Source organism: Plecotus auritus (genome assembly GCF_963455305.1).
Source record: "Plecotus auritus genome assembly, chromosome: X".
NCBI classification, from domain to species: Eukaryota; Metazoa; Chordata; class Mammalia; order Chiroptera; family Vespertilionidae; genus Plecotus; species Plecotus auritus.
In genome coordinates this window covers 135148970-135168243 of record NC_137784.1, presented here as the reverse complement: position 1 = coordinate 135168243, position 19274 = coordinate 135148970, and the positions used below count along the sequence as shown (strand labels likewise).

General features: G+C 54.5%; 1 protein-coding gene across 1 annotated transcript in view; it reads right to left on the bottom strand.

The window, feature by feature from the left end:
- FGD1 (FYVE, RhoGEF and PH domain containing 1) overlaps positions 1-17405 on the bottom strand; it is a 42069-nt gene extending 24664 nt beyond the window's left edge. Inside the window, exon 1 of the mRNA XM_080653866.1 lies at positions 16806-17405. Within this exon, the coding sequence (XP_080509992.1) occupies positions 16806-17112 (307 nt within the window). The 5' untranslated portion in view covers positions 17113-17405. The remainder of the gene's footprint in view (positions 1-16805) is intronic.
- Between the last annotated feature and the right edge of the window lie 1869 nt (positions 17406-19274).

Here is a 19274-nt window from a genome sequence, read left to right as displayed (position 1 = left end):
CTGGTGTTCTCAGTGGTTAGAGCATCAGTCCATGTACCAGAGTCTCAGGTTCGATTCCCAGACAAGGGAACTTATCTGGGTTGCAAGTTCTATAGATCCCATCCATGGGTCTGTCTCACATCGATGTTTCTCTCTCTCTCTCTCCCTCCATCCTCCTTCCCTCCCTTCCCTCACTGACTCTGAAAAAAAGTCAATGGAGCCGAAACCGGTTTGGCTCAGTGGATAGAGCCTTGGCCTGCGGACTGAAGGGTCCCAGGTTCGATTCCGGTCAAGGGCATGTACCTTGGTTGCGGGCACATCCCCAGTGGGAGGTGTGCAGGAGGCAGCTGATCGATGTTTCTCTCTCATCGATGTTTCTAGCTCTCTATCCCTCTCCCTTCCTCTCTGTAAAATATCAATAAAATATTAAAAAAAAAGTCAATGGAAAAACTAACTAACTAACTAACTAACTAAATAAATAAATGTCAATAGAAACAATATCCTTGGGTGAGAATTAACGCCCCCCCAAAAAAAGAGGGGCAATGACTTGCCCAAGATCACACAGCAAGTCTATGCAGACTTTCTTTTTTTTTTTTTTTTTTTTATGCAGACTTTCCACAGACTGGTCCTGGACTGGACTCCTTCCTTAAGCATGCTCTCTAAAGTGAGGCTGGAGAAGAGGGGAGCCAGGGGGAGAGGGGTGTACCTCGGTGCTTCAGAGACAGGTGAGCTGCAGTGTGGTTAGGGAGAGCAACACCCCCAAACCCACCCATACAGAGATGAACAATGGGGTTCCAGTTCAGGAGCCTCAGCCTGGCCAAGAACCAGGCAAGGCTCCACTGAGGGAAAGGAAGATTCCCGGCCCCCGCCCCCCAGTTCAGTGCTCCCCTCCCTGTCCCTCTGCCTACAAGTCCCTGTCTCCTGCTTTCCCTCAGTGACCCGTTGGCCCCAGGTCTTGCCACTTACCTGCTCAAGAACCTTCTGTGGCTCCCATGGGGAAAATAGGAACTGCTCAGCTAGGCCTCGGTGGCCCCTCATGACCTGCTGGACTTTCTGGCTTCCCTTGGGTTCATTTAATCCCCTAAATATTTCTGAGCTCTGCTCTGAGCCTGGTGGACTCGGAACTGGAGGATATAAAAATCCCATCCCTGCGCTATGGGAGTTCCCTCGGGAGGCTCTCTCCTTCCTAGATACCACAGCCCTGCCCACTGCCCCATCTCCTCCCCACCCAGCTATGGCCTGCATTGCTTTTCTCTGGCCTGTTTTTGTACTTTTTTTCCCTTTCTGTCTTAAATTTGATTTGATTTGATTCAAAAAAGAATTGTTGTTGTTGTTGTTATTCCTCACCCGAGGATATTTTTCCATTGAGAGAGTGGGAGGGAGGGGGGAGAGACAGAAAGAGAAACATCCATGCGAGAGAGACACAGTGACGGGTCGCTCTGACTAGGGCCAGGGATCAAGCCTGCAACCCAGGGACGTGCCCTTGACTAGAATCGAACCCGGGACCCTTCAGTCTCTAGGCCTACGCTCTATCCACGGAGCCAAACCGGCTAACGCTGGCCTGTTTTTTTTAAATAATCCACAACATTCTCTCCCACACATGTAAGCACACCCACATCTACACACCTGACTAGGTCCGCCACCAGCACTGGCCCCTCCACCACTGGGCTCGCCAGAGTCCCCAGTGCCCCTTGAAGCAGAGATCAAAAAGGCCACCCCCACCCCCCACTAAGTCACACCACCAAACCTCATCGCTCTCTGTGAAAATGCACCCGGCCACACGGCAGTGTGCACCGTCCTCCAAGACCTAGTGAGAACCTCAGAGCTGTTCACATGTCCGTGTGTGGCAGGCTTGGCGTGCACGCGCGCGCGCGCGCGCGCGCGCACACACACACACACACACACACACACACACACACACACAGCTACGCTACTGCTATGCACGGGAAGCACACCCTGGCACTGCCCCGCCACTGCTGTGGGGCGGAGGTGGGGGTTTGCACCCGGACAGGCGGACAGGCCGGAGGGCAGTCTTGACCCTGACCTTCAGGGAGGATCCGGATCTCAAAGACAAGAGACTCTCATTCAGGAGGAGCTCAGTGCGGCTCAGGAAGTGCAAGGGAGTCAGTCAGTCGGGACTGGGGAGGGAGAGGCCAGCCACAGGGTGGCCAGATAAAATACAGGCTGCCCAGCTGTATTTGAATTTCAGAAAAACAATGAATAATTTCTGAGTGGAAGCATGGCTCATGCATCTTTGTACTAAAAAGTTACTATGCTATGCAAAAGAAGTATTTGTTGTCTATCTGAAATGCAAACCTAACAGGACTTTTAAGGGTGAATTCCAGCAACCCCAGTCAAGGAGGGCTTCGGGTGAATGAAGCAGAGCCAGGACTCCAAGGTGGCACCCCTACCCTATGACCCAGCAGCCGGCTCCTGAATGCTTGCGACAGTGCCATTATTTCAGGCATTATCTTGAATCTCGTCTTATTTATTCATTTATTTATTTTGATTGCTTTCTATTTTTATTGATTTCAGAGAGGGAGAGGGAGAGAGAGATAGACACATCCATGATGAGAGAGTCATTGATCGGCTGCCTCCTGCACGCCCCACACTGGGGCTCGCGCCTGCAACCCAGGCATGTGCCCTGACCGGGAATCGAACTGTGACCTCACTGCTCAACCACTGAGCCACACGAGTCGGGCTCATCTTATTTATTAAAAACCAAAGTCAATATTAGAAACCTGTGGTACTTGGCGATTCCGAAGAAGGGTAGTATGACTACACTTGCTGAGCACAGGGCATGGGTTAAGGCAGTGGTCAGTAAACTGCGGCTCGTGAGCCGGTTTGCCGCTCTGTTGACTAATGAGTCTGCCGACCACTGGTAAGGTGTCACAACACCTTCATTAGGAACAGCTGGTTCAGAGTTCACGCGGCAGTTAAATCCCAACACCCCCATTTACTAGCTGTGTGACCCTAAGCAAGCCTCGCCAGCTGTCCGAGCCTCAGTTTCATTGTCGGAAAAATAGGATAATAACCACAACTCCCCGGTTTGGGGAGTCCATGAGACAATGAAGGGAAAGGGCATAGTGTCCCCCACCCACGGAGCAATGTGGGTGTGTTGGGCTTAACAGCCAACAGGACTGCCCAGCTGGTGTGGCTCAGTGGTTGAGTGTCGACCCAGTAACCAAGAGGTTGCCAGTTTGATTCCTGGTCAGGGCACATGCCCGGGGTTTCGGGCTCGATCCCCAGTAGGGATGTGTGCAGGAGGCAGCCAATTATGATGTTTCTCTCTCATTGATGTTTCTATCTCTCTATCCCTCTCTCTCTAAAAATCAATAAAACATCCTATCTAATAAAAGAGTAATATGCAAATTAACCATCACTCCGCTACACCCACAAGCCAATCAGGAGCGAGTATGCAAATTAACCCAACCAAGATGGCTGCGGCCACGGAGAGAGCAGGAGGGAGGCTTGGGTTTCCTCGGCGATGGAGGAAACCAAGCTTTCCGCATACCCTGGCCGGCCCAGGCCTCTGCTTAAGGTTACAAAGTTTCAATTATAGAAGATAAATAAATCCCAACAAAAATGGCGGTAGCCATGAAGCTGGAGAGAGCAGGAGGCTAGGGTTGCCCCTGGCGATGGAGGAAGCCAAGCTTCTGCAGCCCTGGCCTGCTTTGGCCTCCGCTTAAGGCTACAAAGTTTCAATTATAGAAGATACATAAATCCCAACAGAAATGGCTGCCACCACAGAGCAAGCAGAAGGCTTGGCTCCACTCCAGGCTACAAAGTTTCAATTGTAGAAGATAAATAAACTCCAGATCCCAGGACCTCTGCTTGGGTCGCCAGGGGGTGTGGCTGGCCTGCAAACCACCACAGGCCCCTCGCCCAGGCCGCCCCACGCCCCAAGGGAACCCCCACCCTGATCCAGGACACCCTTCAGGGCAACCAGCTGGCCCCCATCCATGCACCAGGCCTCTATCCTATCTAATAAAAGAGTAATATGCAGATTGACCATCACTCCAACACACAAGATGGCTGCCCCCATGTGGTCAAAGATGCTGCCCCCATGTGGACACAAGATGGCCACCACAAGATGACCAGCAGGAAAGGGCAGTTGGGAGGGACTAGGCCTGTAAGGGAGGGCAGTTGGGGGCAATCAAGCCTGCAGGAGAGAGCAGTTAGGGGTGACCAGGCTGGCAGAGGAGGGAAGTTGGGGGCAAACAGGCTGGCAGGGGAGCAGTTAGACATCAATCAGGCTGACAGGGGAGTGGTTAGGGGGTGATCAGGCTGGCAGGCAGAAGCGGTTAGGGGCAATCAGGAAGGCAGGCAGGCGAGCAGTTGGGAGCCAGCAGTCCTGGACTGTGGGATCGGGCCTAAACGGGCAGTCGGACATCCCTCGAGGAGTCCCAGATTGGAGAGGGTGCAGGCTGGGCTGAGGGACACACACACCCTCATGCACAAATTTCGTGCACCGGGCCTCTAATATATTTTTAAAAAGCTAACAGAACTGCACATCACAGACACGAAACTGCACACACAGTTATACAGACCCACAGGCCACAACCCAGCACAAAGCTATGGAGACACTGCAAAAACAAGCAATCCAGCCAGAGATGGATTCGGATTCGGATTTGGATTCGGAATCCAGCCCCACTCTCCACTGGCAGCTCCTCAGATCAGGCTGGATTCCCACTAGAGGCAGGTGGCAATGAAAAGACTATGGCGCCCCATCCCCACTCCATTCAAATTCAACTCAAGCTGTAAACCACGGTGAAGTAAGTGTTAAAACAGAAGTCTGAATTTTCCCATGACACCTTATTGTTATTGAAATAGCAAAATCATTCCAAAAATTGTTTCTGGTTGCTGCAAGTCCAGGCTTGGTAGGTGCCCTGAGCACATGCTTCTGGGCTTACAGGCAGAGCAGGTCTGCCCTCCAGCTGAGTTTGAGGACCAGGACTCCTCGGCTGCCCATTCCCAAGGGAAACAGGGAGAGAGGAAAAGGAGGGGAAGAGACAGAGATTTATCGATGTGAGAGAGACACATCAATTGGTTGCCTCCCGCACGCGCCCAGACCAGGGCCCGGATGGAGCCTGCAACCGAGGTGCGTGCCCTTGACCGGAATCAAACCCAGGACCAGGACCCTTCAGTCTGTGGACCAATGCTCTATCCACTGAGCTAAACTGGCCAGGGCTCAAATATATTTTTACTGATTTCAGAGAGGAAGGGAGAGGGAGAGATAGAAACATCAATGATGAGAGAGAATCATTGACCGGCTGCCTCCTGCACACCCCCTACTGGGGATCGAGCTCGCAATCCGGGCATGTGCCCTGACCGGGAATCGAAGTGTGACCTCCTGGTTCCTAGGTCAACACTCAACCACTGAGCAACACAGGCTGGACTCTCCTCATCTCTTTCGGGGAACTTCAGCTCCCAGCGTTCCCCCTCCCTGGCCAGAAGCACCCCCACTCCCTTTCCCAGCTGTAGCCTTGGCTTAATCTCAAGATAGCTAATAGGGCCTCGGACTGGACCTTGGCCAGGCCATTAACTCCCTGGTGACCTGGGGAGTCACTTCACAGCCCTGGACCCCAATCTCCCCATTTGCAAAATGTTGAGATGTGCGATGTGAGGAACTGGTGATATCCTAGAATGGGATGAAGCTGGCCCCAGCGCTCAGGCCTCCTGATCCCCAGTGCACGCCCAGATCTTGGCCTCTCCAGGCTGAGAGGTAGGCCCCTGGGACTGCTGGAATTCCTGGGGTGGGGTGGGGTGGGGGAGAGGGAACAGAGGGAGTGGAGAAGTAAGAACAGCAGTAAATAAGAAAGTGCCTTTTGGGCAGCCAGCTCCATGTTGGGGCAAAGAAGTCCCCCAGCTTGAGAAAAAAGCAGGATAAAGGCAGCGCTCCCCCACCTCTTCCCATGGGCCCTTTGCACATGACATCCACTCCACCTTTGTGGCCAGACTGCACCCAGCCTCGCTGGACCTGGCAGATGTCCTCTGAAAGTTCAATCACAAAGCTCTGTCAAGTGTGAGCCGTGTGTGTGTGTGGGGGGGGGGGGGGGTGAGTAGCAGGAAGGTCCCTTCCCTGAAGCAGATGGGTTTTCTGAAACATAAAGACACTGCATAAAAACGGGGGCACCTGCCCTAACTGGTTTGGCTCAGTGGATAGAGCATTGGCCTGCGGACTCAAGAGTCCGGGGTTCAATTCTGGTCAAGGTCATGTACCTTGGTTGCAGGCACATACCCAGTAGGGAGTGTGCAGAAGGCGGCTGATCGATGTTTCTCTCTCATCAATGTTTCTAGCTCTCTATCCCTCTCCCTTCCTCTCTGTAAAAAATCAATATATATATATATATATATATATATATATATATATATATTAAAAAAAAACATGGGGGGGGGCACCTTCCTCAGAGTGAAGGCACCTTTGGAAAATGGGAGCCGTTGAATAAGGAGCTTCCCCGAGTGATCCCTCCTGTAAAATGGAGACATTTTCTTTAAAACGCAGTCTCTTTGATAAAAAGAAGGTCCCTTCTGGGAAGGGAAGAAGTTTCTAGAAAATGGATGCATCTTTCCTTAAAGTGGAAGGGCATACTGCAAAGTGAGGAAGAGTTCTATGAAGCTCCTGGTGTAGCCTGGCTGGTGTGGCTCAGTGGTTGAGCTCGACCCATGACCCAGGAGGTCACAGTTTGATTCCCAGTCAGGGCACAGACTCAAGTTGCTACGGGCTCGATCCCCAGTAGGGGGGCGTGCAGGAGGTGGTCAATGGATGGTGTTTCTCTCTCATTGATGTTTTTATCCCTCTCCCTTCCTCTCTCTAAAAAATCAACAAAAACATATTTTAAAAAAGACCCTTGTGTAAAATGGATGGCCTGTCTATAAGTGAAAGACTCTTTGACAAAGTAAAAGACTATTCTGTAAAATGGAGGAAATTTCTTAGCAAAGTGAGACATCTTCTTAAAAGTGAAGGATGTTTCTGTCAAGTGTGGACCCTTGTGTAAAGTGAGGACATCTCTGTCAAATGGGACAGTGTAGGGCAATAGGGAATGGTGAGGACTGGGGTAAACTGGACAGCACATGCCTCTCCTAAAATAGGAACCGCAGCTCCTTCTTCAATCCATTTAATTGTTGCATTGAATTAATGGGGCCCTGTATTTATTTTCAGATCTTCCAATATTTTGAGAGAATGAGAAATCCAGACTTTTATGTGAAATACCCCAATTTTAAAAACAGTGAATAGGCCAAATGAAACTTGTGAGTCACATTCCACTTGTGGGCCACCACTTTGCAAGACCTCAGTTAGATGGTCCTTAAAGCCCCTTCCATTTCTGCTGTTTATCTCCTGCTCTATCTTTTTTTTTTTTTTTTTTTACAGAGAGGAAGGGAGAGGGATAGAGAGTTAGAAACATCGATAAGAGAGAAACATCGATCAGCTGCCTCTTGCACACCCCCCACTGGGGATGTGCCCGCAACCAAGGTACATGCCCTTGACCGGAATCGAACCCGGGACGCTTGAGTCCGCAGGCCAACGCTCTATCCACTGAGCCAAACCGGTTCCGGCTCCTGCTCTATCTTATGTGCTGTGGCTCTTGGGTGGCAGCCTTGGAGGTCCCCTCTTCCAGCCACTGGAAGGCCCAGTCTCTTCTGGACCTGAGAAGGCTCAGAGTGCTGGCTCCTGCAACACTTGTCAGCAGTTCCCTGAACTAGAATCTGCCTTTTGTTCTGTCTGGTCCAGTTCACGTCCTGCCCTGGGCAGGACACCTGGAGAAGAGAGCAGGAGGAACTTTCAGAACTCTCTGGAACTGAAGGTGCTCACTTTTTAGTGGAGGATGTAAGGTATGGGGATACAACTGTTTGATGCACACCTACTCTGGGCCAGGCATTGTGTTGACGCTTTCCTGTGTGGCACCCTCCTAACAAGCCCATTGACTCCATGTTACAGATGGGGAAACTAAGGCACATAGAAGCAAAAAACAAAAAAACAAAAAAAAAAAACAAAAACAAAAAACCCCTGCCTAAGGATAAACAGCTAGAAGTGGTTGAGCTGGGACTTGATCCCAAGTGTGCCTATGTCCAGAGCCACAGAGCACACCACACCCTCAGTCAATGTCTGCTGAGTTGGGAAAGAAATCACATTGGGGGGAGGGACTTTCTAAAGGAGGTGGTTTTTGAGCTCAGCTGTCCAGGATGGGTGTGTTTTTACAGGTAGGAGCCGGACCGAGCATGGTGGTGCAGGCAAGGGGAGAAAAGTGAGCAAAGGTGCGGATACTAGCGGTGGGGAGGTGAAGAGTGTGTTTGAGGGCACAGTGAACAGAGAAGCTGGGTTCCCAAGAAGGTTCCAGAACAAGAGAAAGGGTCAGGAAAGGCCAAAAGGCCCCTGCCACACACACACATCAACCAGCACTACTAAGGTACTAGGAGGCATACGGAGATGGATAACAGCACAGAAACACCACACGTGCGCGTGTGCATGCGCACACACACACACACAAGATCTACATACAGACACCCACATGCAGACACATCTAGAAACCCCCAGGGGCTTAGACAGAGCCAAGGTGACACACACCCAGGCACACAGCAACACACAACACATACAGACTCAAAGAGACACGTGGATATACAGACACACGCTGAAACATACACGGGGGCAAACGGAAACAAGAACATTAAGATGCACAAAACACAGACCCACAGGGACAGAACAGCCAGGCAGCCAGGCACATGCGCGCGCACGCACACACCACAACCACATGGGAATAAAGGCAGCCCTTCCCTCTTCCAGTTCCTTGATTGCTGTGAGGGCCTGGCTACCTCCTCCCAGTGTCTCTGGACCTAAGGCCAGAGCAGCATGGGGGTGGTTGCTCCACCCCCGGGAGGGGCTGGGGACTTCAGAGGACAGGAAGGGAAGGGAGTGGAGCTGCAGCTGGGAGCACTGGGGGCAGTAATTACCCAGTGCTGGGGCTGCCACGCTGGCTGGGATTTCCCTCCCAGTGAGGACAAAGCCACTAGGGGATGGCCCCTGTGACCCCAGCTGTGTGTGACCCCAGGGACCCCAACCCCCACCCATTCTCCCCCCCCCCACCAGCTTCCCCTGTCATCAGAGGTCTGGTCGGAATTGAGAGTTGGCTAAAGAGAGATTCTGAAGGCAAAAGACTGGGACAAAGACAAGGAGGGAGAAGACAGGAAAACTAGAGACCCAGAGAACCGGACAGCTAGAGAGGGAGACACATCACAGGGGCAAGTGGGAGGGAGAGGGGGACAGTGAAGTGCAGGCCCAGAAGCCAAGGGGCAGGGACAGAAAGGGCAGGCGGGGCCATCTGTTGAACGTGGCTACAGTGTGCCAGGGCTTTCCCTGTGGCATTCAATCCTTACAATACCTAGGTGGTGGGGATGATCACCCCATTTTCTAGACGAGAAGACCGAGGCTCAGAGAGGTGCTGTCCCAGGAAGCTAGAAAGAAAGTGGCAGGGCCAGATCTGGGGGGCTCTCCCCACTGCCTGACCCTGCCAGACCCACGGGGCGCACACAGAGATCTCTGAAGGGACTCTCCCGAGACAGCAGGCTACGGGGTGTGTAGGCTGGAGGCCCTAAGAGATGCACAGTGAGACCCACACCGTCCCTGCCCCCTCCCGGCTGCCCGGGTGGGGGAGGGGCCGGGTCCACACCTGGAATGCATTAGGCGGAGGCCCCGCCTCAGGGAGCCGGCGGAGCTGGAGGGGGAGCAGGGAAGGTGGAGGTAGAGGCGAAGGAGAAGGCGGCGGCGTGGGCGGCGGCGCGGGCCTAGCAGGCCGGCCGGGGCGGAAGGGCTCCCATGCCAGCTGCGGCTCCTTGGGGCCAGCCCTGCCAGTCCTGCCTTTCCCGCTTTCTCCAGACGCCTTCCGTCCATGACTTAACCCCTTCCGTGCACGGGACACGGGGAAGCTCCCCGATGGCTAGAGGCTCCCAGCACCAGGCGGAACCTGCAGCTCCCTGTCTGGGCCTCTGCCACACACCTGTGCCCCTCACCGCCTTACTCTGGGCCCCCAATGGGCACAGCTGATGCCCACTGGGCACTGACACCTAAATGCCCATCTCCAGGCTCGCAGGCTCTGCACCCTAAACCACACCCCTGCCCCAGCCCCTGGGCGGCTTCTCTTCCTGCCTGCCTGCCCCATCCTGGGATGGCACCTCCATCCACCCAGCTCCCCAAGCTACAGGCTGGCTTTCCCTATGACTCCTCTCTCTCCCTCTACTCATACATCCAGCCAGACCCCAACCCTGCAGACGGGACTTAACATCACTCTACAACCCATACATATTTTCACTCCAGCCTAACTCACTTTTCCCTCCCATCCTTAGAGCCCTCGGCAAGGCACTCAGCACCACAGCCAGTTTGTGAAAACGGGTCCCCTCCGATTCCTGCAGCCCCGAGAATGGCTCCCTTTGCTTCACCTCCAGGGTGAACTCCAAACTCCTGAGCTTGGGGACCAGTAAGGCCCAGCTCTGGAACATTCCCCACCCCCACCCTCCAGTCACAATGGCCTCTTGTCTGTTCTTCGAAAGTGCTCTCTTCCGCCTGGGGCTTTGGCACATGTCGCTCCCGTGGCCCCAGCGAGCGGCAGTTACTGCTTCTCCTTACCTCTGGACCCCTATTTTCCCTTCAGGTCTCATACAAGTGTCCTGTTTCCTGGCCCGCCCCCTCCTCATACGTCCCTGCAGCATTTGGGCTTGCATTTAGTTGTGATGTTTGTCGTCCCTGCTAGAGAGGAGCTCCACCAGGATAGGGATCCATGCCTGCCTCGTTGCCCATCCATTACCTCTCCCAGGACCAAGCAAATAGTAGGTGCTCAATAAACGCTTGTTAAATGAAGACATGCCCTCCTTGCTCCCCTGTCGCTCTTGCTCAACCGCTCCCCAAGTATGTATACACTATTACACCAATCAGAGTCGATGACTGGGCCCACAGGCTTACAAATGGGGAAACGAAGGCCCCGAGGGGAGAAGGGAAGCCTGGGGGCACAGTGAATCCATGGCAGAGCCAGGAGTGCTGAGGGTTTTTTTCCGCTGCTGCCCTGCAGCCTTGTCTCCAGCCCTGTGTGTTTTGAGGCACCTTTTGGAGGTGTGATACCTTCTAGGTCCAAAGAACTGGGTATTGGAGACGGGAGCGGCTGGACTCACTGCCCCAAGGGTATCTGCTCTCTCTAGATGCGGGGAACTGAGCTCTGAGGGGCAGGCCGGTGGCAGATTGCGCTTCCTGCCCCCATTCCAGACAGGTCTTAGCCCCACCCAGCCAGCGTCTGGCCAGCTCCACATCTGCCTAAGGCATTTAGCTGCCTGGCCCCCAGAAAGGCCCGGTTTGAGTCCATCTGGGGGACTGTTAGCTGCCACTCCCTCTGGAGGCAGCAGGTAGCACCAGCTGGGCCCCGCCCCGGGGACAGAGGCACCTGAAGGGGCGGAGGAATGGGGGCCCCAACCACCTGCACCTTGGAAATTTCAATTCTCTTAGTCTTGTCCGGGGAAGTCCTTCTCCCAGCTACCCAGAGGCTCTCCATTCTGTTGTGTGTGTTTAAGGCCCCGGCGGATGGTCTTTTCTCAAGACACTCCCCTGGAATCTCCAACTGCTGCTCTCCAAAAATCCCAGCAAAGCCCACCCCCTCCTGTGATGAGTCCCCTCTTCTCCTTACCAAAAGCAGCCTCCTTCTATGCCTCTCAGAATGCCCTCCACAGAGAGAACCCCTACAGAGCCACAGGAATTCAGGAGTACCCCCTCAGTTCTTGGCAGTAGCCACTACCCTGGATGTCTGCGAAATGGTCTTTGCTTTATGCAAATATGCTTTTAAAACGGCTCCCTAAAGGCATGTCTAAAGCAAAGCCTGGGCAGGTAGTGCATGATCTACCCAAGCAAGTGTGAGTGCCACCTCACTATCCATGTCTTCAAGGCTGGGACTGCCACCCCCCCCCCCCCGAACCATGAGCAGTTGTGTGGTCCGGGGTAAGCGCTGGCCGTGAGAACGCTCAAATATCTCTGGCCAGCCCTAGCTGGTTTGGCTCAGTGGATAGAGCATCAGCTTGTGGACTGAAGGGTCCCGGGTTTGATTCCAGCCAAGGGCACATGCCTGGGTTGCAGGCTCAATCCCCAGTAGGGGATGTGCAGGAGGCAGCCGATCAATGATTCTCTCTCATCATTGATGTTTCTATCTCTCTCTCCCTCTCCCTTCCTCTCTGAAATCAATAAAGAAATATATATATATATTTAAAAAAAATATCTCTGGCCAACATCTCTCTTCTGAGCTTCCCAACCCTACTGGCCACCTCCACCTGGATGTCTCTCAGATCTTACCCTCCTAGACTGCCACTGCTCAAACCGAAGCTACCGTCACCTCGTGCTGGGATGACTGCAAACCTCACCTGCTTGTCTCCCAATCTTGCACCCCTACCACCAGCTCTGCACATGCAGTTGTGGGAATCTCTCAAACACTCGCCTCCGAGCGCATCATTCCCTTGCTTGGTAAACCCTCAAGGGTCCCCTCTTGCCCTCAGCATAAAGTCCCTTTGCCAGCTTTAATCTCTCTGCTCCTCTCAATACCAGCCCCGAGGCCCAGGATGCCCCATGTCTCAGTGCCTTTGCTTCCACTGAACGTCCTACCTAAACACCCTCCATGCTCCTCCCAGCTCTACAAACCTCGCTGACACCCCTCCAGAGCCTTTCCTTAGGACCAGGCCCTGTGCTGGGCGCTGCGAATGCCTAGAGTCCCAGAACTGCAAGTGCCTTCCAGCTCTAATGAATGCCTACCATTTGGCAGTTTAGGCTGGAAGGCACTTGCAGTTCTGGGACTCTAGGCATTCGCAGCGCATAGAGGGTAAACTGAGGCAGCCAGTGTTTGGGTGTATGTGGGTGAGGGGTTGACTCGACTTTTGTAACTTAGATCTTATGCCTCCTTTTATTGAAAATACGTTTTTATTGATTTTGAAAGAGAGGGGGGCGGGGAGAAACATCGATGTGAGAGAAACATTGATCATTGACCGTTTGCCTCTGGTATGCACCCTGACCAGGGATCGAACCCACAACCTGGGCATGTGCCCTGACCTACAATCAAACCGGCGACCTTTCGGTGCACAGGATGATGCTCAATTAACTCAGCCACACCAGCCAGGGCCCATGCCTTCTTTTGGGGTTGGGAGGCGTGAGTGAGGCCCACAGGAGCACCAGGGAGAGGATCTCAGAGGGGAGCCCGACGCATTCTCTTGGTCCTAATGATGCTGACTCACTGTAGAACCATGGATAAACTGCCTCTCTGGGCTTCCACCGCTCCAACTGGGAAATGGGCTTGCCCAGTGGTTCCTATTCTAGGCTGTGTATCAGAATCACTTAAGGAGTTTTGAAAATATATTCCCGGGTTGCAACCCCAGGATTCTGGAGCTCTGGGGTGGAGTCTGGGAATCACATTTATTTTTTTCAAAGTCCACAAGGGATTCTGACGCTCACCCAGTTTGGGAAGCCCAGGAAAGGTACAAATCATCAGGTACAACTCTTTCCACCGAGGGAGAGTCAGGCCCCAAGGCCCCCCCCCCCCCCATACCCAGCATCTGGAAGGATATTCTAGGCCTGAGAAATGGGGTAGGTTTCCCCCCAAACCTCTATGAGCAATCCTATACCTGGGAACTCCTTTCTGACTCTCTCAAAGCCCTCTCTGGCATCGCACTGGGGAGGCCACAGGTTTAATCAATCTGGGAAATGGGACCTAAACCATGGCCCTACCCCCTACCAGGAACCAGGATCACTAAAAGAGAAAGCACTTTGGAGCAACTCAAGACTCTTCACATGGATGATACCAATATTTTAAAAAACCCCTCTGCCCAGAATGGGCCACTGGGTCCTAAGGATAGCGATTCAATCAAGACCTCAGCCTTCTGAGGGAGGAAGTTGGCAGGCACACAGAAGTCTTAACATGTGGACTAAAATGTTTCAACGCTTTAATTGAAGCTCAGGACTCTCTCTCTCCCCCCCACCCTTTTCACACATACACACACACACACACACACACACACACACACACACACACACACCCCTGACAATCACCAACCCTGTCCTCTGGGCCAATTATAGGCGAGTGCTGTGCAGAGAGAAGCAAGTCATTTGTGCCTACCCCTGAGCCGGCTGGGCAGTGGAGGAGGCGGGCCGCTCACGCCTCATGCTGCCGTGAATCACATGGCCCAGCACCCGCCTTGCCAGGGCCTGAGTAATTCCTCCGCCTCCTCTTCAGGTTTTCCTCTTATTTAAATTTTTTTTTTTTATTCTGCAGGCCTTGCAACCAGTACCTCCTAGATGCCTCATGGCATTCTCTACATGAAGAAACCGAGGCTCAGACAAAGGAAGTCTCTCACCCAGGGCCACACAGTGAGTCAGTTATGGATGGTTGGCTGGGAGGCCAGGTCCTTCCCTGACACCCTTCTTAATCCCAATCCTCATCTTGGAGTTCAACAAAAGACACCCACCAGTGACAGAGGCAGGGACTTCACTGGGAAAAGGATCCTGGAAACTTTTGGGGGGGAGGAGGGGAGCAGTGCAGGGTGGGTATCGTGATGGGTAATTTGGAAGGACTGGTGGAGGGGGAAGGCAACTCAGAATCACCACTGTGTATGGATCAGAGGCCAGGGACGAGTGTTCTAGACGCTGCCCAGCTACTGACTTGCAGACCAAGCATATCTGGAGGGCAGGAATTCGGTTGTCCTTCTCCTAGGACCTAGAGTCCTAGACAATAGTTACTGAGGGTCTTCCATGTGCTCCCTTGGAATTTGTTCAGTCATTTGTTCAACAAGGATTTATTGAGCGCCTACTGTGTGCCAGGCACTGCAATAGTCTTGGGGATACAAGTGTGAACAAAATAGATCCGATCCCCTTGCCCTCACGGAGCTCACATTCTAGTGGAGGGAGATAGGCCATAAACAAGTAGACAGGCACAATGAGATCACTGCGGACTGTACTGAGTACAGGGACGGGAGTGTGCTGGCAACTGCAATGGAGACTCACAGGTGGCCCTACCTAAGTGGTCAGGGAAGGTCTCTCGGAGGAGGTGACATCTGAGCTGAGACCTGAAAGATGAGGAACAAGCCAGGTGGAACGCAGGGGGAAGAGCTGCCAGGCAGAGGAAAAAGCAGATGCAAAGGTCCTGAGGTGGCAGTGCTTGTGGCACGTTTTGGGATCTGAAAGCAGGTGCTGCAGTAAAGTGGGTGAGTAGCCTGCTCCACCCAGTGTATCGGGGGAGTTTGGAAAGTGGCAGGAGCCACATGTAGGGGAGGGGGTTAAAGGCCATTGTCAGCTGGATATCTCTTGCCCACACCCAGGGAGCCCCTGCAAAAAGACCAGAGGTTCCATGACTAGCCCAAGTTCATAACAGTAGCAAGGGATCCAACTTGCCTGGGTTTTTTTGTTTTTGTTTTTTTTTAAATCCTCACCTGAGGATATTTTCCCACTGATTTTAGAGAGAGTGAAGAGAGAGAAAAAGACAGAAACATCGATGTGAGAGAAACACATGGATTCGTTGCCTCCTGCATGCGCCCTGAAGGGCCCGGGCTGGGAGGAGCCTGCAACCGAGGTACATGCCCTTGACCATCATTGAACCTGGGACCCTTCGACCACAGATTGAGGCTCTATGCACTGAGCCAAACCGGCTAGGGGCTCTCGCCTGGGGTTTGATGCTTCGCTCCTACTACCCGGTGCTGGGTCGCAATCCCAGAGACCTGTGGAGCCTGGAAGCTCAGGTTCCCATGGGGATGTCCCCAGATGGGGAGGCCCTGCTGGACTCCTCAGACACTAAGTTCTGGGCAGTGCGAAGGCCTCCCCAGGCAGTGATCTGTGACCTGACCAAGAGCTGCTCCACTGCCGAAAATCCAAGTTCAAGCATCCTGATTTCTCCTCACAAACAACCTTGTAGCCTTGCAGCTCTCCAGCTGGGTGCAACTGGTTTATGCCTGCCCTTACCTTTCCGCTGTCTCCCTATCCACCAGCCCCTCCAGCCCTCCCCTCCAGCTTGACCCCCAGGCTCACCTCGTCCACCTTTCTCTCTCATCAGCACCTTCCATTCCCTCCTTCCCTTGTCCTCCCGCCACACACACCTGGCAAAACCCCAACCTTGGATCAATCCGCCATCCTTTTTTTTTTTTTTTTTTTTTCCACTCATACTCCAGAGCTGCTAACAGTACAGGAGAAAATCACATAAGCAGAAGGCTTGGCATTACTTACATGGTCTCCAACCTCAGTTTGGGGGAAGCAGAAAGAGCACAGACTTTGGACTCAAACAGATCTGGTTTGGAAACCTGGCCCCGTACTAGCTGCGTGACCTTGGGCAAGTTACTTAAACTTCTCTGAGCCTCCCCTGCGAAATGGGGCTAATGATCCTTCCTTCACAGGAGGCTCCTGAAGATGAAATGAGAACCCATGTAAAGCACCCAGCCTGGTGCCTGGCACAATGTAGGCGCTTGGCAAATGGGAGACTCCTTTTCTCCTGTTCCCCCAAACCCCGGTTCCCCAACCAAACCCCCCTTGCTGCCTTGCCATCCTGTCCCTTTTTCTTGGAGTGCTCCCTCTCCCATTAGCCTCATCAGATGGAACAGAAGGGGGTCAGAGGGGTTGAGGGGGCGCAGGGGCCAGAGAAAAGACTGGAGACAGAGGTTGAAAGGACTGGATGAAGGCCTAGGGGGGAGGGAAGGGGTTGGAGGTTGAGAAGACTCCAAGGGTTTAGGGTGAGCGGGCCGGCCCCAAGGTGGAGCTTGGAGAGCCCGAGAACGGGAACCCCCTCCCAGCACCAGGCCCGCGGCCGGGCTCCCATGCTCTCTCGATCACTCACCAGGCCGGGGCTGCGAGCCCTCCAGGTGGTAGGAGAAGCGCAGGGCCCGGTGGTGCTGTGGGCTGGGGCCGCAGGGCAAGACCCGGGGGCCCGGAGTAGCGCCGAGGCCAGCGTCCGAGGGTCCGACAAACTGGGGCTCCAGGGCTCCGCCGAGAGCCAAGCCCGAGTCCCTGAGCACCGGCGGTCCAGGCTCCGAGACTCCGGGGTCCGAGTCGGCACAGGCCGGTGGAGCGGCGCCGGGGGCGTTCACGGCCGGGTGTTCGGGCTCAGAAGGCCCGGCGCCCCCCGGGGCTCGGTGGCCATGCATGGTCCGGGCCTGGGCGCGGGGCCCGGGCTCCCCGCTTGGCTCCAGCTCCTGGGGTGGAGGCGCGGGCTGAGGAGGCCCGGCGCCCGGCAAAGCAGCGGCTTCAGGCTCGGGGGGCGGGGCTGCGGGTTCAGCCCCACTGCGGAGCCTCGAGTCCCCAGCCCGGGCCCGGGCCAGCGGCCGTGGCAGCGGTGGCAGTACCAGCAGCAGCCGCGGCCACCGCCGCTGCCGTGCCTGGCATCGCCGGCCCGGGCCCCGCGCTGGGAGTGGGCTCGGCGGGGCCGGGGGCCCGCGGGGGAGCGCTGTCTATGCGGCAGCGGCCGGGCGAGGGTCGGGGCTCCCCCGCAGGCAGCGAGCCACTTCCGAGGCCCCGGGGCGAGTCGGGCTGGTGGGAGAGCGGGGTCTCTTCTTTCTCCCCGAATGGGAATCGATCTGGGCTCCCCTGGCTGGTCGGAGAGGGTTCTTCCTCCCGCCGCAGCGGAGGCTGGGGGGCGGGTAGGGGAGGGGAGGGAGGGGGAGGAGGACGGCGGAGGCGGGGGGCGCGCGTGTCCGCCTCGCGCTCAGGCTGCGGGGCTCGCCCTCAGCCAATCCGTCCGGATGATGCTCCAGCCGCGGGGGCAGGGGAGAGGCCAGGGCCTGGCTCCACCGTCCTCCCCAGCCTCGGCCTGGGTCTCCACGGCGGCGGGCGGGAAGGAGCCCGGGGAAGGGGGGTGGGGAGGCGGGAGCAGCGTCTGAGGCAGCCGCAGGCACAGCGGCGCTGGGACCCAGTTACCCGGGCCCCGCCCCCTCGCTGGGATTGGCTCTTGGCCACGCCCCCTCACTGGGGGCCGCCTCACTTCTCGCAGCGACCGCCTCCAAGTCCCTCCCCCCCCCTTGAAAATTCCCCCTCTGCCTGCCTTCCCCATCCGTTCCTGGTCCCACACAGGCAAGTCTCCTGGCTCAACCCCCCAAATCTGCCTTTCTGTCCCATCTCAGGTCTTCCTCCCTCCACTTGTCCTTCAATGTCTTTTCCAGAAGCTTTGCCACATGTTCCAGAGTTTCCCTATGGCTTGGCTCATAGAGGGCTTGTCTTTGATACTCTTCACTCTGCTCGGAGGACCGGACCTCATGATCGTTTACTTCGCCCTTTTCTTGCCAGTAGCCTCAGTTCCCAAGATTGTCGCATACACCTGGCAACATCCCAACCTTGGGTCAGTCCAACTAGCCGCCTTTTCCATGTCTGTGCCCAGGCAGCTAAACACTGCTGGAGAAAAGCATCCAACCTCATAAATTTGTGCCACTATAAACTCTTGGTCCCTAGCTTCCACTACCAGGGGTGGGCAAACTTTTTGACTTGAGGGCCACAATGGGTTGGTTCTTAAACTGGACCGGAGGGCCGGAACAAAAGCATGGATGGAGTGTTTGTGTGAACTAATATAAATTCAAAGTAAAGGAGCAGAGGGGAGAGCAAGAGAACCGGATAGAACAGCCGGATCTAGCCGCGGGCTGTAGTTTGCCCAAGGCTGCACTAGGCCCTCAAAGCTGACCTACAACTCTATGTGTCCCTAAGCAGCTCTCCCTCCCACCTGTTCTACAGCAGCTATTTCAAACCTCCCCCTCCTCACACACCCAACTTCTTCATCAGCCCCCTGACCCTCAGCAGATGACCCCTCTCCTACTTCACAGAGTCACCAAGAAGGAAGTTTTTGACTTTTTGCCACCAAACCTACCGAGTCTGTCCCTTGCTCCTTCCCATCAGCATCTAAACATACCCAGGTCTCTTCCATCTCTAAACAAATCAATTACCACAAAGTCTTCATCTCCAACAACCTCCCTCTCTTCTCTATAAACTTCTCAAGAGTCGCCTACACTTAAACTGTCTTAATTTTCCCACTTCCCACTTATCTTTCAACCCACTCCAATCTGCCTTCACTACTTGCCTGATACTGCTCTCTCATCAAGGTCTGTGTGGCCTGTATAACTAAACCCAACAGAATCTTTTTAAAAATATATATCTTTATTCATTTCAGAGAGAGAGAGAGAGAGAGAGAGAGAGAGAGAGAGAGAGAGAGAGAGAGGGAATTACTAATTACTGATCGACTGCTTCCTACATGACCCACACTGGGGATGGAGCCCACAACCCGGGCATGTGCCCTGACTGGGAATCGAACCGTGACCTCCTGGTT